The 18523-nt window shown below is 39.7% G+C and overlaps 2 protein-coding genes and 1 long non-coding RNA gene across 4 annotated transcripts in view; 1 reads left to right on the top strand and 2 right to left on the bottom strand.

The window, feature by feature from the left end:
* Nucleotides 1–369: 369 nt before the first annotated feature.
* On the bottom strand, nucleotides 370–4020 carry LOC146715195 (uncharacterized). Of its 2 annotated transcripts, XR_014918926.1 has the most exons (5): nucleotides 3738–4020; nucleotides 3254–3317; nucleotides 2738–2885; nucleotides 2289–2376; nucleotides 370–1707 (listed from the first exon to the last, which is right to left on the bottom strand). It is a non-coding gene; the product is annotated as an uncharacterized LOC146715195 (long non-coding RNA). The 2 variants fall into 2 exon arrangements; XR_014918925.1 differs by having other exon boundaries at nucleotides 371–1707; nucleotides 3254–4020.
* Nucleotides 4021–11617: 7597 nt separating this feature from the next.
* LOC146715193 (uncharacterized) overlaps nucleotides 11618–18523 on the top strand; it is a 17506-nt gene continuing 10600 nt past the window's right edge. Inside the window, exon 1 of the mRNA XM_085451632.1 lies at nucleotides 11618–11819. The gene's annotated coding sequence lies outside the window, so the exon portion shown is untranslated. The remainder of the gene's footprint in view (nucleotides 11820–18523) is intronic.
* LOC146715194 (zinc finger MYM-type protein 1-like) lies at nucleotides 12724–14028 on the bottom strand. Its single transcript, XM_085440885.1, has one exon. The coding sequence runs from the start codon at nucleotides 14026–14028 to the stop codon at nucleotides 12724–12726; it is 1305 nt and encodes a 434-aa protein (XP_085297011.1).

The raw sequence follows: 18523 nt of genomic DNA, 5'->3' as shown, positions 1-18523 counted from the left end.
AAGTGTGCGTTCTATTACACAATGGCTACAAATAGAGTAAAGCCCTACCTTAAATCTGCTGATAACATTCACTGAACATATCCTCCTTCTCTAATTCTTTAAGGTCTTTATGCGTGTGCTTTCAGTCTTCATGTGTCAAGTAGTTGACACAGACAAACTCTGACATCCACACTGAAAAAAATATGTTGTTGGATTTACTTAATTCAATGGTGGACATTTGTTGCACACAGATGTTTTGCTTTGGCAGCAACTTAAACAATTGAGTTAAATTAACACAATTTATTCATGTTCAATAAACCTGTGCAATTTGTGTTGATAAAATGTGACTTAAACATGTTTTGATGAAGTAATTTGAGCTCTTGAAATATTTTAATCCTTCACAATTTTCTCACTTTATCCCAACACCATTCAATAACTTTTACCCAATACTACTTGGTCCCTTAAATACTACATGTTATCTTCAAATTACATTTTGCTATTATATTCTAGTATCAAATACACAATTTTCAAATGGAGGCCTTATAACAGATTATATTGTTCTCTTCCAAGATGGTTGCTGGCATCCACCAGTAACCTTTCAAAACAAAATGTCTAATTTCACTGCATTGACAGTAGGTAAAGAATTAAACTGACATTACTCCACTACTGAATCTATATAAACCAACAGTTAAATAATGTCAGTTCTTCCGTGTTCTCTGGAATCAATCACAGCAAAGAAATTAGACTCTTTCTTTTGAAAAATGTTGGGAAAGAACAAATCAAAACATTCTATTTAAGGCCTCTGACGTCAAGATTCAGTTAAACAACAATTATAACTAAACAATTTGAGGTAATGTTAGTTTCCATTAACATTAAATTAGGTTACTGAATTGGCAAACACCTTCCTATTAACACTACCCATTTTACCCCAATAACTAAAGAAATTAGCACTTGCAGGTCAAAACCTTTATTCAAGAGATGCAAAAATAACATTGATACAGTGACTGTCAAAAATTACAGCACTGATCATACTGTGACATCTTGGTTCAAAACAGCAAGCTTAGAAATATTCAACGTTCCTTACTTCAACTGAATGAAACTGAAAATACCATTTCACACGGCCCATATGGGATATTTAGACTGTATAACTGTTCACGCTACATCTCTTCACTAGTAAAAGAAAGAAAAAATACAAAGAGAAATTTAAAAATGCTGCCAAACAGAGAACTTGTACAGAGCAAAAGGAAAAACAAACAACAACAACAACAAAAAAACGGCTCGTCCTCATGGCAGTTGCAGTGTATATAAAAATGAACCCTGCGATCTGTTCCTGGAATTGAGCTTCAAAAATGCAGCAGAACAAGTGTGAGATTTAAATGTCTTCTCACCTAGAGCTGGTCACCTCACATGCATAACAGTGAGCTTCGTTGCAGGAGCAGTTTTGTCTTAGTTGTGAGCTTTTCTTGAGAGCTGAGTTGCTTCCAACTCCATTACCACCCTTTGAATCACCTCAAAAGTGTAGCAGAGTTGTGATGGGTAACTCATATTGAAGGAATAAAAAAGGTCCAAACAGCATGGCTACTGCAAAGGTCACGTTATCCAGATCTTGAAGAACTACTATACCCTCGATGATGATGCCAACGTCAGAAAAGTCATTGCCTGGTGCATCCTCTGGAGACAGATGTTCATTGTGGTTTTCTCAATCTGTGCAGTGGCCTCAGTCAAGTCCTGGTTAAAAACAAAACATTTCTTTAAGATTCCTTTTTAAACTCATCTCTTTTGAATCTACCAGTTCTAATGTTAGAGTAATTTAAACCAATGCAAGCAACATAGTAAATAGCTATAGCCAAAGAGTGGCCTGCCATGCTGCCATTCATGGTCTAACAGAGTTTCTAAGAGAGGGTGAAAAACATAATTTCAAATGCTTTACATTAGTTTTTCTTAGAAAGACACTGGCCCATCAGAAATCCAGGTTTTGTCACTCAGAAGATGTTAGAATTTAGACTTTCAGCCCCACAATTTGGTTAGCTGTTGGTCTTTTTTTTTTTCAAACAAAAGCTAATGTAAATATTGGTGGGATTTTCCTTTGTTCACTAGAATGACAAATTTAAAGTTTTTTCACACTGATGTGACCCCTAATACAGGGGTGGGGCCTCAAGGGCCGGCGGCTGAGTTCACTACCAGGCCTCATGTGAACTTCAAATTATTAAAGAGGACTACTGGTCCTAACTGGTCCAATGAGGATCAAGTGGATAACTAAATGCATTTTTAAATGTTGCAAAGCCACAATCTACTCATAAAACACTCACCATGAACTCCTGCACCAAGATGTTGCAATTGTCTTTCACACAGATGTGGAGCACTTTGATGAGACTCCCTTTGAGCATTAATGTCATCCTAAAGTATTATAACAAAGAAAACAGAGATTTGTGAACTTTTCAGTAGCACAGAAGAAAATGATCCCAGACCAAAACTTAAACCAGTCAACATGCAACACCAGCATCTACAAAGCAATATCAAAAGTTCCTGTTTGACATCCACTTTATGGATATATAGTTTCCAGAACATTTATTTTTTTAAAAAGATCAATTTTTCTCAGTGGGCCAGTAAATGCATGACGAAAATTATGGCATCCTTTCGGTGGAATCAGTACTCACAGGTAATAGTTGACTGTTTCAATGGATGCAGCATAAAAATCTTTTACTGACCTAATGCAATACATATACACTTTGTAGTTAAAGAATTTTAAAGTTCTTACTGTCATCATGGCAGCTACATCCTTTAGCTTTGTGCCCTGTTCCCCCGATCACTTTGCAAACACTTTCAGCAGACTGTCAGAGAGAAACTCAGCTCCGTCAGAAACCTGTAAAGGCATGGTTGGGATGCACTGGAATGCTGCATTTCATCTGAAATGACATAAAATTATTTTGAAATAACAGCAGGCACTGTGCTTGGTTAATAATCAGTAATGTTTTGTTGAATAAAAACTGTGTTTCCAGATCTTATGGGATTAAAAAAATGTTTATTTCTGATTTGCAACCCAAGAACCCACAAGTTACAACCTCATTTTAGTTCAAGTGTGCATTAATGTGAGTCCAGTAATCACCTTTCTGACAATACATACAGGTATAAGTTAAACCTATGGCAGATTTTGGATTTCTCAGTTGTATTAATAGGGTGGTCTATTTGAGTATGCATGCACCTAATAATTATAAAAAACCTATTATAATTAAGTTACAGAAACCTTAAGCGAAAATAGAATATACTTTCTTACCATAACACCTTGAACCCACAATCCATCAGCTGACTCCTGGTGAAATGCAGAATAGATGTGGTCTCTCAATGTGCATCAACAAAAACAAAAACAAAAACAAAAGGACAGCAGGTGAGGGCAGGAGGGGTAGGGATGTAAGCTAGCATAATGCCGCTGATGATATTAGCTAAAGCTGTTCAATGTCCAAAATCTCACTAACACCACGGTGCAGTAAATACACAATGTAACTGAAGAGTCAGTTGACAAATCTATTCACACAGAAAACCAAATTATGTTATGAGTGCCTTGTAATTAGGTTTAATGTGATATTACGGCTCTTGTGCCAAAGATAAATTCAAATGAAAAAGCGCCAATTCTTTGATAACAGATAAAACAGCAAATAAGCTAACGGCTCTTTTTTAGCATGTTACATGGCGGCACTTTAGACGTTTAACTACATTTGGCTGAAATATGGTAAATATTAATTCAAAAAATCAAGACATACCAAAAAACGTAGAGTTGGCTGCTCGACTTGACTGAGATGGATGCATTTTTTAAACCACGATCCAAAGCCCGCGAGATGAAATCACGCGTGGTTTCACGAGATTTAACGTTGCTATCTTATTGACTTACTTCACCTGAACATGATATAAACAATTTAATACACCCTTTCTGCATATCATGTAGTTTTTACACTATATAGTTACATTTATCTTTAAAACATGAGGCAATTGTGTTAAATACATGCAAGATGCTTACATAAATCCAAGAGATGGCCAGTCCCTTTTTTTCAGTGCAGGAAATGCCAACAGCAAGGAAACAGCCGAACCAACAAATGAACAAATTCTTCCTTCTTTTATTTTTCAGTTCATGCATCCTTGATTTCTTTGCTCTCATTTCCTTGAACCTATCAGTGTATCTTAGCTCCTCCCACCAGAGAAGTGAGCAAGTGAAGCGAGAAAAACATGTAGAGCGGAGCTAAGAGGCTTTAACAATATCAGACATCCTTGCTTTAGTCGTTTTAAAGCAATGCCAGTTAAATATAGCACATCCATCGTTTCGTTACAGCAGAGTATACTAAAGTATTTGGTTGGGTCCGTGTGATAAGTGAGACTTTTAAGTCTGTGCCAGAGACAGAATAATTCTCTCATCCAGGAAATACTGAATGCAATTTAACAGTTAAGTTAACACATAAACAAAATTTTTCCCCTCTTTTTCATTTTTTTTGGTTTCTACATCCTTGATTCCTTTGCTCTTATTTCCCCAATCATCAAATTGCAGCTCAGTCCCTCACACATGACAGGTGAGCAGACAAGGTTAGAAAGACATGAAGAGAAAGGAGCTAAGACAACATATATTCATGCTTCTGAGCCATTGAAGCAAAGTCAGTTAAATATTATGTTTGGCACAGATGCTGCTGTCCATTGTTTTGTTGCAGCACACTCCTACATATTTACAAAGTCCTGTTTCCACTCCCTGTTTGTTATGTCTCTTTTATACATCCATCCATTCGCTTCCGCTTATCCTTTTCAGGGTCGCGGGGGGCGCTGGAGCCTATCCCAGCTGTCATAGGGCGAGAGGCGGGGTACACCCTGGACAGTTCGCCAGTCTGTCGCAGGGCTAACACACAAGGACAGACAACCATTCACACTCACATTCATTCACACCTAGTGGCAATTTGGATTATCCAATTAACCTATCCCCACAAGCTGCATGTCTTTGGATGGTGGGAGGAAGCCGGAGTACCTGGAGAGAACCCACGCAAACACGGGGAGAACATGCAAACTCCACACAGAAAGACCCCGGCCTGATGGTGGAATTGAACTCAGGACCTTCTTGCTGTGCGGCAACAGTGCTAACCACCGTGCCACCGTGCTGCCCCTCTTCTTTTATACATCATTAGTAAAAACACTTTGCTCAGGATATAGTAGATCCTCCAGATCTCCCCTTTCCTGATGCATTTTAGAGACTCAAACATGCTTCAAGACGAAGAAGAAGAAGAAAAGGGCAATGAACAGATAAATGAGGAAAAACCTAAGCTGTTGCAGTCCTGTTGTTCATACCTGTTTTAGACAGTAGGGTGAGCAGTTTAATCCTTCACCTGTATTTAGTAGGGGTGCAACGATACACAAAATTCACGGTTCGGTTCGGTTCGATACTTTGGTGTCACGGTTCGATATTTTTTCGATACAAAAAAATGTTCATGCCTTTTTAATTTGTCATTTATTAAAATTATAAATATATATTTTAACTCAAAAGTACAGTTTTTAAATTTAACCCTAACCCTTGTGCGTGTTTTTTATTTTGACAGCGAATGCGCACCTGCGGACCACTTATGTGCAGCCCTGGTTATTTAGCTCATCATATCGCAGCCACAGAAATTATTTTGTCCATGAAACCATAAAGCTGCACTTTCTTTTTGCCTTATAGTCTGATTTGTCATAACTTCTCCGTTTTGTGGTAAGCTTTTCTTTGGCTGTCACTTCTTCACCCTGACCTGTCTTATTTGGCTCAGCAGAACTAAAATATATATCCTGCTGCTTTTACACACGCACTCACATAAGCTCAGCGATTCTCTGCGCGATCAGCCTCTCACATGTTTAAGCTTGCTGCGGGAGATTTCACTTGTCATGTTTGCATAGTAAGCTAACGATTGATAAGACGATGTCAGAGGAATTGGTGCACAAATTATCATCACTCACAGATCAGTGCTGTCGCTCTCTATACACAGTTCGTGCGATTGCAAACTGAAAGCAAAAAACAAGCGCAAATTCAAACGCGATTTCAATATGTCACATATTGACAGTGGCTCACCGATGCCAATGACATAATTACCCAGCTACATTTCCGAAAGAATGCAAAAGCATTGACATATATTTTTCCTTCCTACAATAGCCCGACGGGCAGGGCAGAGATAGATTTTGGTAGCCTGACTGGAAAAATCGCTAGCCCCAGGACGTCGGGCTAGCGATATTGCGAGCCCTGTATCTGATTGAGGAATCACTCATCTTTGGAAAAGAGAGTTTATTACAGAGAAATGTCTCTTTCCAAAATAAAAGCTATACTATACGCTTCTTCTGGGCTATATTCTCAGCAGCATATTAAACATATCAGGTCCCCATAAGGAGAATCATGTGCTAACGGCTGTCTAAATGACTCGGCTAAAGTTAGTAGCATGCTTGCTTGTTTTTGTCTGCTTCCAATTGTCTTTGCACTAGGATGATGTCGGCGTAAATGTGCAGTCATATTCGTTGTGTTCCCACTAGTGCTTTCAGGTTAATCTCGTTGAAATGACGTTAACGCCACAACACGGCAAATCTCCGTTAACGAGCTACCCCTGATCGCCCGTGCATGGGGCTAGACGGCTAACACACTAGCTCCCACCCATGTAATTGAGCATTGCGTGGCACATCCAACATACTGTTTTACTTTAGTCCATGACGCGCCTACCTTCAGGGTCATACGTCACATGAAAACCAAAATAATTCCAAACGCCAGATCTGAATGAGGGTGGGGGAGGTCCATGTTGCAAGGAGAGCTTAACTTCTGTCTCGCTAGCTTGCCCTGCGCTCTTCCTTCTGACAATGCTGTCTGTGTTGAGCGCTCAGTGGATCTGCGCTCGACAGTGCAGCCTAGGCGGAGTAGTCGAACGCAGATTCACTGAGCGCTCAACACAGACAGCATCGTCAGAAGGAAAGTTGATAAAATAAATTACAAATGTTGTATTGTTCGATACATATGCGTACCGAACCGAAAGCACTGTATCGAACGGTTCAATATCGATACGAATATCGTTGCACCCCTAGTATTTAGGTATAAGAGAGCCATGTCTGCTTTGAGAGATCAGTTATTGTGATGGATTGTAGTTGTTGAACTTGGATGATGAAATCATCTACTTCCTGCAGGGTTAATGATCACCTTCTTTGATTTCTCAAGTGCATTGAAAAATGATTCAGCTGCTGCTAGTGAGAAAAAACTACAGTAATGTCAGTAAACACCACCTCATGGATCACTGACTGCCTGACAGACTGACCACAGTATGTGAGACTGGGCCGAGCTCTCTTTCTGATTTAGTGATGTGCAGCAGGAGCTCCACAGGTGGACAGTTCTGTCCTGGACTTTATACACTCAGACATTCAGTACAAGTCTGAGTCAAGACACCTGGATGTATTAGTGATGGCAGGAGGAGGAGTGTGAAGCGCTGGTGGATGATTTTGTGATGTGATCTGGAAACAATCATCAGCTGGGGAGAAGTACAAGTACCTGGTACATGTAGTACATGGAAAACAGGCTGAACTGGAAGATCAATACAGAGGCTGGATACAAAGGAAATGAACAGACTTTTATCAAGTAGCGAGAGCCTTCAACATGTGCAATGCTGTTTCTGTAAGGCAGAATAAATATGTTGATCATTATTAAATCATTTAGAAGAGAGAGACTTAATGTTTAATGCTTGGTAAAAAGTAAATGGCCTGTATTTGTACCCAGAAAGGGTCATCTGGGGAAAAGGAGGATCGCATTTGTCGGCCGCAGTTGTCGGAGCCTGTGTGTACTTGTGTGTGCTTGTAAACGCGACAATGGCAGAGGAGCGCGGCTAAAAAACTTTTAAATATTACTTTTTCTGGGTCACAAAATAAACTTTTAAGATATTTTCAGGCGAGGATGTAGCTGTGTAATGCTCAAATATGTACTTAATTTATCAAAACATCACATATTTGCAAAAATGCTCCGACGTTTTTGGAGACATCTATTTTTTTTAATGCTTTGAGGCAGCTTTTGAACATCTGTGGCATCTATTAATGTCAAATCTAGCCTTTCTTTAACAACATAAGCAAACTGCTTTTGTATTTAACCACTTTTCTGTTTAATTACATTTTAAATAATAATAATAACAATAGTATTTATTTTGTTAAAAAAATGTGTTTAAAAACAGGTTTTGTTGTGAAAGCTATAATCCAGATTAGTGGCCTGTTAAATGGATAAAGTCTAGGTTGGCTTTATACTTGAGAATAAAGTAACATAGCTTGTCCTTCTAAAGAATTAAGTTATATTCCACAGTTAAATCATAAGAAACATTATGTTACATATAAACCCTGCCATATGTTAGATCTGGTCATTTTGCTTATTAGAAACTTTATATATTGGAAGTTAACTTTTAACAAGCATGTAATGATTATATTTAAATTAGGTGGTCTTTTTTTAAAACACATACATTTTTAGGCCTAAACTGACAGTGCCAATACCACACATTCAGACACCATCAGTAGATGGTGTTTTTAATACTATATGTGTTAGTTTAATTTGGTTGTATGGGGTCTACATTGACCTTCTGTCTTGTAAGTTATTATGACTGCACAGCCATTAAGGATCAAATCAGGTTCTAAAAAATGTTCTGTTCTTTCTCCCTCTGCTTGCTTCTTACTGTCTTTGAGTTTCGGGACCAGCACTCCTGCTGTTGGACAGAAAGACATCAACTCAGTGGTAAGTGTTTTGGTTTTCCAATATATTAGCAATTGTCATTGACATTTATATTAATCAGGCTGAACTTTAATCATACTTTAGATCAGCCTGTTTTACTTATTGTTTTATTTGTGCTTTGGTTTGAGGAAGTTGTTTCTTCACTAATCTTTTCCTGTCTTCTGTTATTAGACTTGAGATATGACTGCACTATGCTGTTGCTGTTGACTCCAGTTAATTCTACAAGACATGCTGTGTAAGTAAACAAACAACAACAGTTTGGTCTGCATTTCTTGAAAGATCACATCCCCCAAACTTAGTTTAGAGGGTCTACACTGTATTTAGTGAAGTCTGCAGGTTTTCTAACAGCAAACTTTGTTTTGTGCCCAAATCATTTTGCACATCATTAGAATAAAAGTTATTAGCCATGTTTGCATAACCCTTTTTAAAATGATGCTTTCATGACATTATTGTATGTTGGGTGGTGGTCACGGCTATCCAGACTGACAAGTGGGACATTGAATGTCACCTCCCCGGTGGGGAGGGAGCCTGAGATTGTCTAAGTTTGAGTCTGTTCTATACCAAATGCAGGGTAAAAAAAATCTTTTAAGAAAGCAATTAAGTTCATGTTCCAAAAAATATGATTGTTTGCTTGCAGGACACCAGGAGAGATGAGTCCTCCATCACAGATGGTGTGGTCAGTGAAGATGGTCGCCTGCAGGTTCAAGCTCATTGCATCTCCAACCCACATCCACTGCCACTGTACTTAAGGGAAGTTAAAGACTTTCTCCTACATTTGGATCACCTCGATCCATGATAGTCATTCAGGCAGTAATGCCTGGACTGGAAACAAGCCATCCTTAAAATAATACAACATTCCAGCTCCTGTGTTGGAATGGAAAACAAATGTGTTGTTTAAATTAGAGACTGCACTTGTGACAGAAAAATAAATATTTTATTTTGATTATATAAGTAATGTATGTACAAAACAAACTTGTGGTAGGTCTAAACTTATTTTCTTAATAATTAAATCTGAGACTTTGTTTCATTGTAAGATTATAACAGTGATGGCAATATAATTGTTTGTTGTTCAAGAGAACAGTGTCCAGTATGTTGGCTGTTATACTTTTTTGCATTTGAAAATAAAAGTTGGGCTGATTTTAACATCACTACAAAGTGTTGTTAATTATTTTTAATCATATTCAGGTTACCACAAATTGTTTTTTCATTTGTTGAACTTGAAATGTTTGTTAGTAGGTAAACAATTAGTATTGTACAGTCAGAAATATCAAGTTATTCTTAATACTGCAGACTTGCAATGAACAAGTTGTATGGGCAGAAATCTGTGCCATCAGAAACTGAATTTGAATAAGTTAAATTTGAATTTGAATTGCTCAGATTGAATCTGAATTGTAACTTGAATAAATGCTTTTGAAAACTGAATTTGAATTAGTCTAATTTGAAATTGAATTTATGGTTTGAAAATGATCATCACTAAATTGAAATTGAATTTTATATTTTGAAAATGAATTGATTTGCTTTGAAACTGCATTTTATCCTTTAAAAATTCAGCTCTCGAATAATTTCAGTTTCAGTTATACAATTCAATTTCAGTTCCAAAATTCAGTTTTTTGGAACTTACATCCGGTTCCGGTTCAAGCGCAGATTAATAGAACTACGTTTTACTAGCGGACCGAAAGTGTTACCGACGGGAATCTACAGCGTCTTGAGCTGAGTTAAGACTTCAGAAGTCATTTGTCATGTCGAATGACCAGCGGATGAACTCTCAAGTTGGTAATAAATGTATTACATGTATAAGAACAAGCGTCATGTTAACTAATGATAGCCGTAAGGTAACTTTTATGCTTATTGTAGCTGTTAGCTAAAAACGCTAATTTAGCGTAGTTTAACCTGAATTCAGCTTTGACAACAAATATGATCGACTGTTTCTAGTAGAATTCCAAAGTTGTCATCTTGGACCCTCTCAGAGTACCCCCTCTGTATGCTTGCAGAGACCCCTACAGTAGGGAAACATGCAAAACCATCTGTCCTCTCTGTCCTCTCTGTCCAAAATGTCCATCTCTGTCCATCCTCGAAGATGCCAATGTTCACATTTTGGACAGAGAGGACAGATGGTTTGAAAGAGGAGTGAAAGAAGCCATCTATGTCCACTGTGAGCGACCATCTTTGAACAGAGGCGGGGGTTTACGACACCAACTCTCTGCCATCTATAATCCAGTTTTGAGATCCCTTCCCAGACGCCTTAATGCCCACTCACATCCTGGGCCATCTGATCTCAGGAATTCGCATGATAAGGTGGGGCCAGGTTTCACAATGAACTCACCCGAAACTCTGACTGGTTGGGACCCACACCCAGTTTCACACCTTGGCTCAGGCGATTAGAGGATCATCAGGGGGTCCTTTTGTCCCTCTGTGGGGGGAAACTCCCACTAGGTTTATATCTGGGACTCTCCACCATTTGACCTTAGAACTGAAGAAGCTTCTCGGATGAGAGGTGAAACGTCTTCAAGTAACTTAAAGAAGTCCAGACGGTTTTCTTTGCAAGCTCCTTTGACTACGATGACCTGGATGACTGAGAACCTACACAGACAGGTACAGTGATATTTATTAACAGCATGTAGAAGTGTTACTTCTGATGCATAGAAATCCCACAGTGGAAATATTATTATCATCATTTCCAAGAGTGTAATAATTTTAATTGGAATGAAAAGAAAAGCAGAAGATCGATACCAAAATATGCAGTATCGCACATCACTACCCACAATGCATTGCGGCCTGCCGTCAATCCCGAAGCGCGCTAATTTTGAAATTACACACCACGTGATTACGTTGTGCAGCTGAGTCACGTGACCGCACAGCAACAAATCGCTGCAGATCTGGGTAAAGGGGGCGGAGCAAAGTGTATGCGCTGGAGAGGACTCGAGCAGAGAGAGCTGCTTTTTCGTGAAACGGGAGTAAAGTAGTAAACCTACAGGATCATATACAACTACCTACTTTTCAATCGATATCTGCACCGCTGTCTCTTGGATTGTAGCTGGATCTGTTAACTGTGTTTGGAAAGGCTTCTAGCTTAATCACAGAGTTCTCTTGTTTGTGGGCTCATCTAAAGGTAAGCACGGAGCTAACTTTGATGTGGTTTTAGTTTATGTTTTTCTCTGGTGAGAATAATAGATTGCTTACTATACATTGACGTCAGGGAGACTGTAGAGTTTGTGATTGCTTGCAATATTATAATATGGCGGTTGCTAGGAGGTAAGAATACATATAGCAAAAATAATCTTGGAATATGAACAAAAGGATGGAGTGCAGGGGAGGAGAACAACCAACCCCCACCCCAGGACATGAAGCCACGGGTACAAGCCTGGGGGAGGGCAGTCAGCCTTTAGTGGACAATTATGTTATGAAAAATGACATATTAACTACTACAAAACACTGACCTTTGTGGGAATGCTTGGAGCAGACTAACATGTGAGCTGGAGTGTTCTGCGACGTTATATTTGTCTTCGAATGGTGTGAAATGTGAAAGCCTGCATGCCATAGTTTGCCCTAGTGCAGGCCCGGCCCTAACCAATCTGGCGCCCTAGGCAAGATTTTAGGTGGCGCCCCCCTACATCGGCAGTATAGTGTATGTACTCACAAGAAACCGAATAGCTTTGTCTTTGACCTTTTTTTTTTTACTTAAAGAAAGCAAATTCACAATCAGAATAATTAACAAGATAAAAAATATATGAATAAATAAATGAATACAAAAAATGAATATATGAAATACAATAAATTTTACATACATAAACACAATAAAACGTGTCAACAAGTTGGATAAAATAAATCAAAAATACAATATAAATAAGGCACTGCACAAAACAAGATATTAAATAAACCAGTATGACTTTAACAACTATATTACAAAAAAGGGGATCCTACAGAGTTCTCTAGTTGTGCTTTTTAATACTGCATTAACTAGAATGACTTACAAATTACTGTACACCACCCCCTCATCAACCTCACATGACCTGCTACAGCCTTACTCTCCTAGTCTTTCTTGCAGCAAAGTCATCTACAACATCATCATATGACAACTGATTTGAGACCACATGATTTATGCTTATGATGGAAAGTCCACTGAGACATTCTTGCATCATAGTATATCTCAGGTAGGTTTTAATGAGTTTGAGCTTAGAGAAGCTTCTTTCAGCAGCAGCCACTGTAACAGGAAGAGTGGCAAAGATTCTCAGAGCAACCCACATGTTGGGGTAAATTTCTGCCAGCTTCTTCTCATGCAGGAAGGTCAAGAGTTCCATGTTTGTCATGTTCTTTGATGGCAATGGTGGGAAATTCTGCATTTCCATTGCAAGTTCTGTGCCATTAATGTCCGGCTGGCTGTCATGGGTCAGAGTAGTACTCGGTGTTTGGCACTGCTGTAGCAGCTCTTCTTTTTGTAAGTTGTGGAAATTGAGGAGTACTCCAAACTTGTCATTCACCTCTCCAAGGTTCTGAAATCTCTCATCAAGTGAAGAGATGGCTGTATCCACTACCACATTAAAAAATGTGGTTTCCATTTTTTTAAGTGCATCTTGTATGGGCTCATCTGGAGACTCATAACCGAAGTGCCTTTTGGTGGTTCTCAATCGCTTTTGTTTGAGTTCAGCCTCCACATTCATTTCTTCACACATCTCCTTTGCCGTTGTCTGTGCATCAGAAAATCCAGTGTTTCTGTAGCTGGTGAGGGAATCTTTGGTTTTCTTCAGCAAGTCGACAGCCACATCTAGCTGCATGGAGGGCGACTGCATGAGTTTACTCACATACTGGATCTTGCTGAGAATGTCATACCAGATGGCTGTACAAATGCAAAAACGATAGGATCCAATCTCCTCAGCCAAAGACTGGGCTTCAACTCTGACCACAGGGTCTGTAGCTGTTTCCCTCACCTCCAGAAGAGCCTCTCTGACTTGCCGAGCCTGATATCTGACTTCCTCAATGCTTTTTATCCTGCTTTCCCATCTGGTCTCAGCCCATGATTTCAAGGTGGTTTTCACATGTTTCAAGAGAACACCCCACCTATGGGTGGAGGCTGAGAAGAGCTTGAATAATTTTGCTAAATGCCCAAAGTAGCCAAGGGCATCTGGTGAGCTTTTTGCAGCATCAGCTACTACCAGATTTAAAGTGTGGGCACCACATGGGACCAAAAAAGCTCTTGAGTTTAGCTGAAGCAACCTTGCCTGAACACCTTTATTTTTTCCCTTCATGTTGGCCCCATTGTCATAGGACTGTCCTCTGCAGTCTTCAAAAGGAATGTTAAGCTCCTCTATCCGTTTTAGCATGAGAGTTGACAAATGATCTCCTGTTGATTCCTCTGCAACAAGAAAGCCCAGGAAATGCTCTTTAACTTGTGGTATGCCTTCTTGTGACACTATCCTGACTATGACAGAGAGCTGTTCCTTATGACTCGGATCAGGTGTGCAATCTAAAATGATGGAGAAATACTTTGATGTTTTGATATCTTCCACAATGCGTTTTATTATTCTTGAACTGATGGTGTCAATCAGTTCATTTTGGATTGTTTTTCCCAGATAATGTATGTGACTGCCAGCTCCACTTTCTACTCTACTGACATGCTGCTTCATCACTGGATCAAATTTGGCCATAAGCTCCACTTCTTTCAGAAAATTGCCATTGTCTGGTTTATTTAATGTGTCTGTGGACCCCCTGAAAGCCATGTTTCTTTCAGCTAAGGACTGAATTATTGCCACCAAACGATGTAGAACTTCACGCCACCTTTTTCTCTCAGCCTCAGCAAGTGCCATCTCTTGTTTATCTATTGTGAGTCCTTTCGCAAAACAGACCTCCAAGTCCTTCCATGTTGCCATGTGAGCATTATGCTCCTGGCTATCCTCATGGATAGGGATGGGTATCGTTTAGGTTTTATCCGATACCGGTGCCAAACCGGTACTTTTGAAACGGTGCCGGTGCTTAAATGGTGCTCAAACCGGTGCTTAAAGAATGGAGAACACAAAATTGGTCCAAAAACCTCTCATGTTCAGCTGTTTTTTGTAAAAAGATAACAATGTTAGCCTTTTCTGCAGCTATGGGGCATATATGGTATCACTCTTGGCTGGAAGCAGTGCTTAAACAATGGAAAAAACACAAACTTTGTCCAAAAACCTCTCATGTTTAGCTGTTTTCCACTTTTTCTTTGGTCATTTTAGCCTTTTTGGCAAGGGTGAAGGGAGTATCTGCCATCAAACAAGAGGACAGCCGCATGTAGCTATGATGATGTTTGCTAGTTCACCTTACATGCATTAATGTAATAACGTGGTTAGCCTACTCAAAGTAAATTACACACGAACAACATTAAACTACTCACGCAGAGAAGAACGGCTGCTGCTGCCGTCATCATTTCTGCTACACTGGCAGGGCTAGGGGCCAGGACTGTCCTCTTCGGGTTTTTGGGGGATATTGCTCCGGGTCCGATAACTGGCAACCCACCCGTAGTAGATGTGCACGGTGTGAGGTCTCGCAGCAAGCTATCAAGTACGGCGCATTTCTCGGCTTTAAAAAAACCCGCTATGCATCGCCAGGTGTTTCATCGGATTTGTTTACCTCCTTTGACAGTATCACAGTATCAGCTTAAAGCACTTGTTGCAGGCTGCTGAGTTTGCATATTTTGCTGTGAAGTACAGCCAGACTTTTGACCGCTTTGTCTTGGGCATTTTTAATCTGTAGCTCTCCTCTAAAAGAACGTACATACCTGGCCCCGCCTACTATCCTCGGAAACGTAAAATGATTGGCTAGAATCTAAAGTGTATCACAGCTCAGGAAAAAAAAGCACCGAAATGTGCGCTGCTTTTCGGTCTGGTTACTACTAGAGATGGCACGATACCACTTTTTTATGTCCGATACCGATATCATAAATTTGGATATCTGCCGATACCGATATGAATCCGATATAATGTTTTTTAATCAACAAAACTGTTTTTTAAAATATCTTGCTGCATTTTGCAAGTCTGCAAGTTCATACTCAAGTTTAAAACAACAACTACACTAAAGCTATTCTGTTATACCTGTATACAAAAAAAATATTTCATAGTTCAGCAATACTGATCAATCTAATAAACTTAAACCTACACCATCCTCACTATTCTGGTATTTTAAAGAGTACTTAGCGTAAATATTAAGCAACCTAACTAATAGCGTTCCAACTCCCAGCAACAACAAAAATAAATAAATAAAAAATAGGGAACCACCCCTCACACTCCACCTTATGATGCTTAATCGACGTAATCAACCTTAATTTGATGAAGTGTGAAAAAAATGCACAGAAATCAATTATTTTTCAAGAAATATTAAATAGATTCAACATCTTTCTTCAACAAAATTGCAGACTGCACAGATGGTACCTTCCCAAAGTAAAAAGTACTATAGCTTACTAGGGTATATATATTAGACTTAATAGTCACTATATACAGATTTTTTTGGGTGTCAGATAATTATTTATTAAAAGCTCGACATTTTAAATGAGAATAAGAAAGAAAAGTATGTCTTTGTGCCCCCTTTTCCCTGTTCATGCCCTATCGGCCCCCCTGGCTAAACTTTGCTAGATCCGCCCCTGCACAGTTACCAGCGTCAGCTACGTAGAAAAAGATCCTCGAGTAGAAAGTAATATTAAATAAATTCTAACAACAGCTTATCAAGCTTAAACGTGCTGCTGTTGTTCAGCCACTGGTTTCCTCTTTCTGGTGCAAAGTGGGCCAAAAGCAAACTAGAGACACGGACTCGCGACAGAAAAGCCGATCAGCTGATCGTTAAGCAGTTTCACGATTGAAGTAGCAGCCGGAGAGAGAGAGGCAGTCGCTTGTTAAGATTAACGCAGGAATGCTTTACAAACATTCAGAGATGGACTTACACACTTGCTTTACTTCTCTCGGGATAACTTTGTCGGAGATGAAATGCCGGGTTGCTAGCGAAGCTCCACATGCTATCCAGACCACCGACAGGTCCCGCATGCCACAGCCGCTCTATCACGTGACCACACTGCTCCGCCGTGCTAACGTTCTGAGGTGAGTTACGGCGTGTTGCAAGTTTTGTGAGGTGCTTTCGTGATATTTAATGGATCGGATTACATTTTTTATTTTTCTCCGATATCCGATCCAGTAATTTAGGTCAGTATCGGACCGATACTGATACGTAATATCGGATCGGTCCATCTCTAGTTACTACCGTACCGGACACCGGTACCCATCCCTACTCATGGACCTTGAGCAAGTGGCTTGCATTTTTCCAGTCCTTCAGACCTTCCCTACTCAGTTTGTAATCTCTCTTGGAAAACACTTGCAAACGCGCGTATGCACAAAATGCAACACAAAAACTCACGCGCGTGGTTTTATTCGCGTGTCAAACGCGCCAGACGCGCTACACTGACGCGAGTTTCACGCGTTTTGGCATTTTCGCGGGACCCGCAATCGCGTGTCATCGCACCTTTCCATTGACTTTACATGTAAACCTGACGCTCTATTCGCGTCCATCGCGTTCGGTGTGAACACACCGCAAGTCATACAGAACAGATATCAGAGCCTTAAACAGGCTGACTTCTGCTAAATGGGTCAAACTGGGCAGAAAGTAAACAAACACATAACATCCTTATAGAATATGATGTAACACTATAGATCAACTTAGCTCAGAATATATAAAGCATATAAACAATTACAGCAATATGATGCAACAAACACAGCAGTGCTACTAATCCAAAATACTCAAAGCTTCATAGAACTGAAACAAACATTTATTTTTAGCTCCATTCTGCTGCTGATACATACTTTAGGTTTCTGAATATTAAACTTGTTGCTGCCTTTCATAGTGTGTAACTTGAAGGCCCTGAGTACTTTCTCCCACACTGAAAACACTGGGATGATAACATTATTTGAACATTACCTAATAAGACTGATTTAGGACAGACAGTTATGTTAAACTTTCCTAGCAATCCTTCACAAACAGGGAACAGTCTGTCTATTCTCTCCATCTGTCAGCTGCTGCTGGCTCTTCCTCCTCCTCTTCCTCACACACTGCTGAGTTTGTCCTGGTGGATCATCAGGGGTGCAAAGCCTCACACATGATGTGCAGCAGTGGGTCCCTCAGTCTGTCCTCACTCTGGACACTTGCAGTTGTCACGCATGGAAATCAAATGTGTGATAAGCTGCAGGATTCAAACACAAGTGTAACTTATAAATACATGTTCATACTTTTATTCCACAATCGGAGAGAAAGAAACAGAGAGAGAGAGTGCAGGACAGACAGACAGGTGACAGTCTCAGGTGTATACACTGCTACAAAACAGCACCAGAGAAGGAGGATTTAGTGTTTGTGTTATTACGAAACAAGAAGAGTTCCCAGATGGTACAGTGGACACATGTGTGACTCCTGTGATTAAAGCATCTTTCTTTCAGCTTAACGAGTGAACCGTCAGCTCGTTCAAACAAACGTTAAAGTCCGTTTGGCTCAACACCACCAAGCAGAGGCAGCAATATAACATAGCTAACATTAACTGTAGAATATACAGTGGGGCAAAAAAGTATTTAGTCAGCCACCGATTGTGCAAGTTCCCCCACTTAAAATGATGACAGAGGTCAGTAATTTGCACCAGAGGTACACTTCAACTGTGAGAGACAGAATGTGAAAAAAAAATCCATGAATTCACATGGTAGGATTTGTAAAGAATTTATTCGTAAATCAGGGTGGCAAATAAGTATTTGGTCACCTCAAACATGGAAAATCTCTGGCTCCCACAGACCTGTAACGTCTTCTGTAAGACGCTTTTCTGTC

Source organism: Copadichromis virginalis, linkage group LG3 (assembly GCF_057382275.1).
Source record: "Copadichromis virginalis isolate Kocher_CV1m ecotype Utaka linkage group LG3, C_Virginalis_male_GT1.1, whole genome shotgun sequence".
Taxonomy (NCBI): domain Eukaryota; kingdom Metazoa; phylum Chordata; class Actinopteri; order Cichliformes; family Cichlidae; genus Copadichromis; species Copadichromis virginalis.
This window is presented reverse-complemented; position numbering and strand designations above follow the sequence as displayed.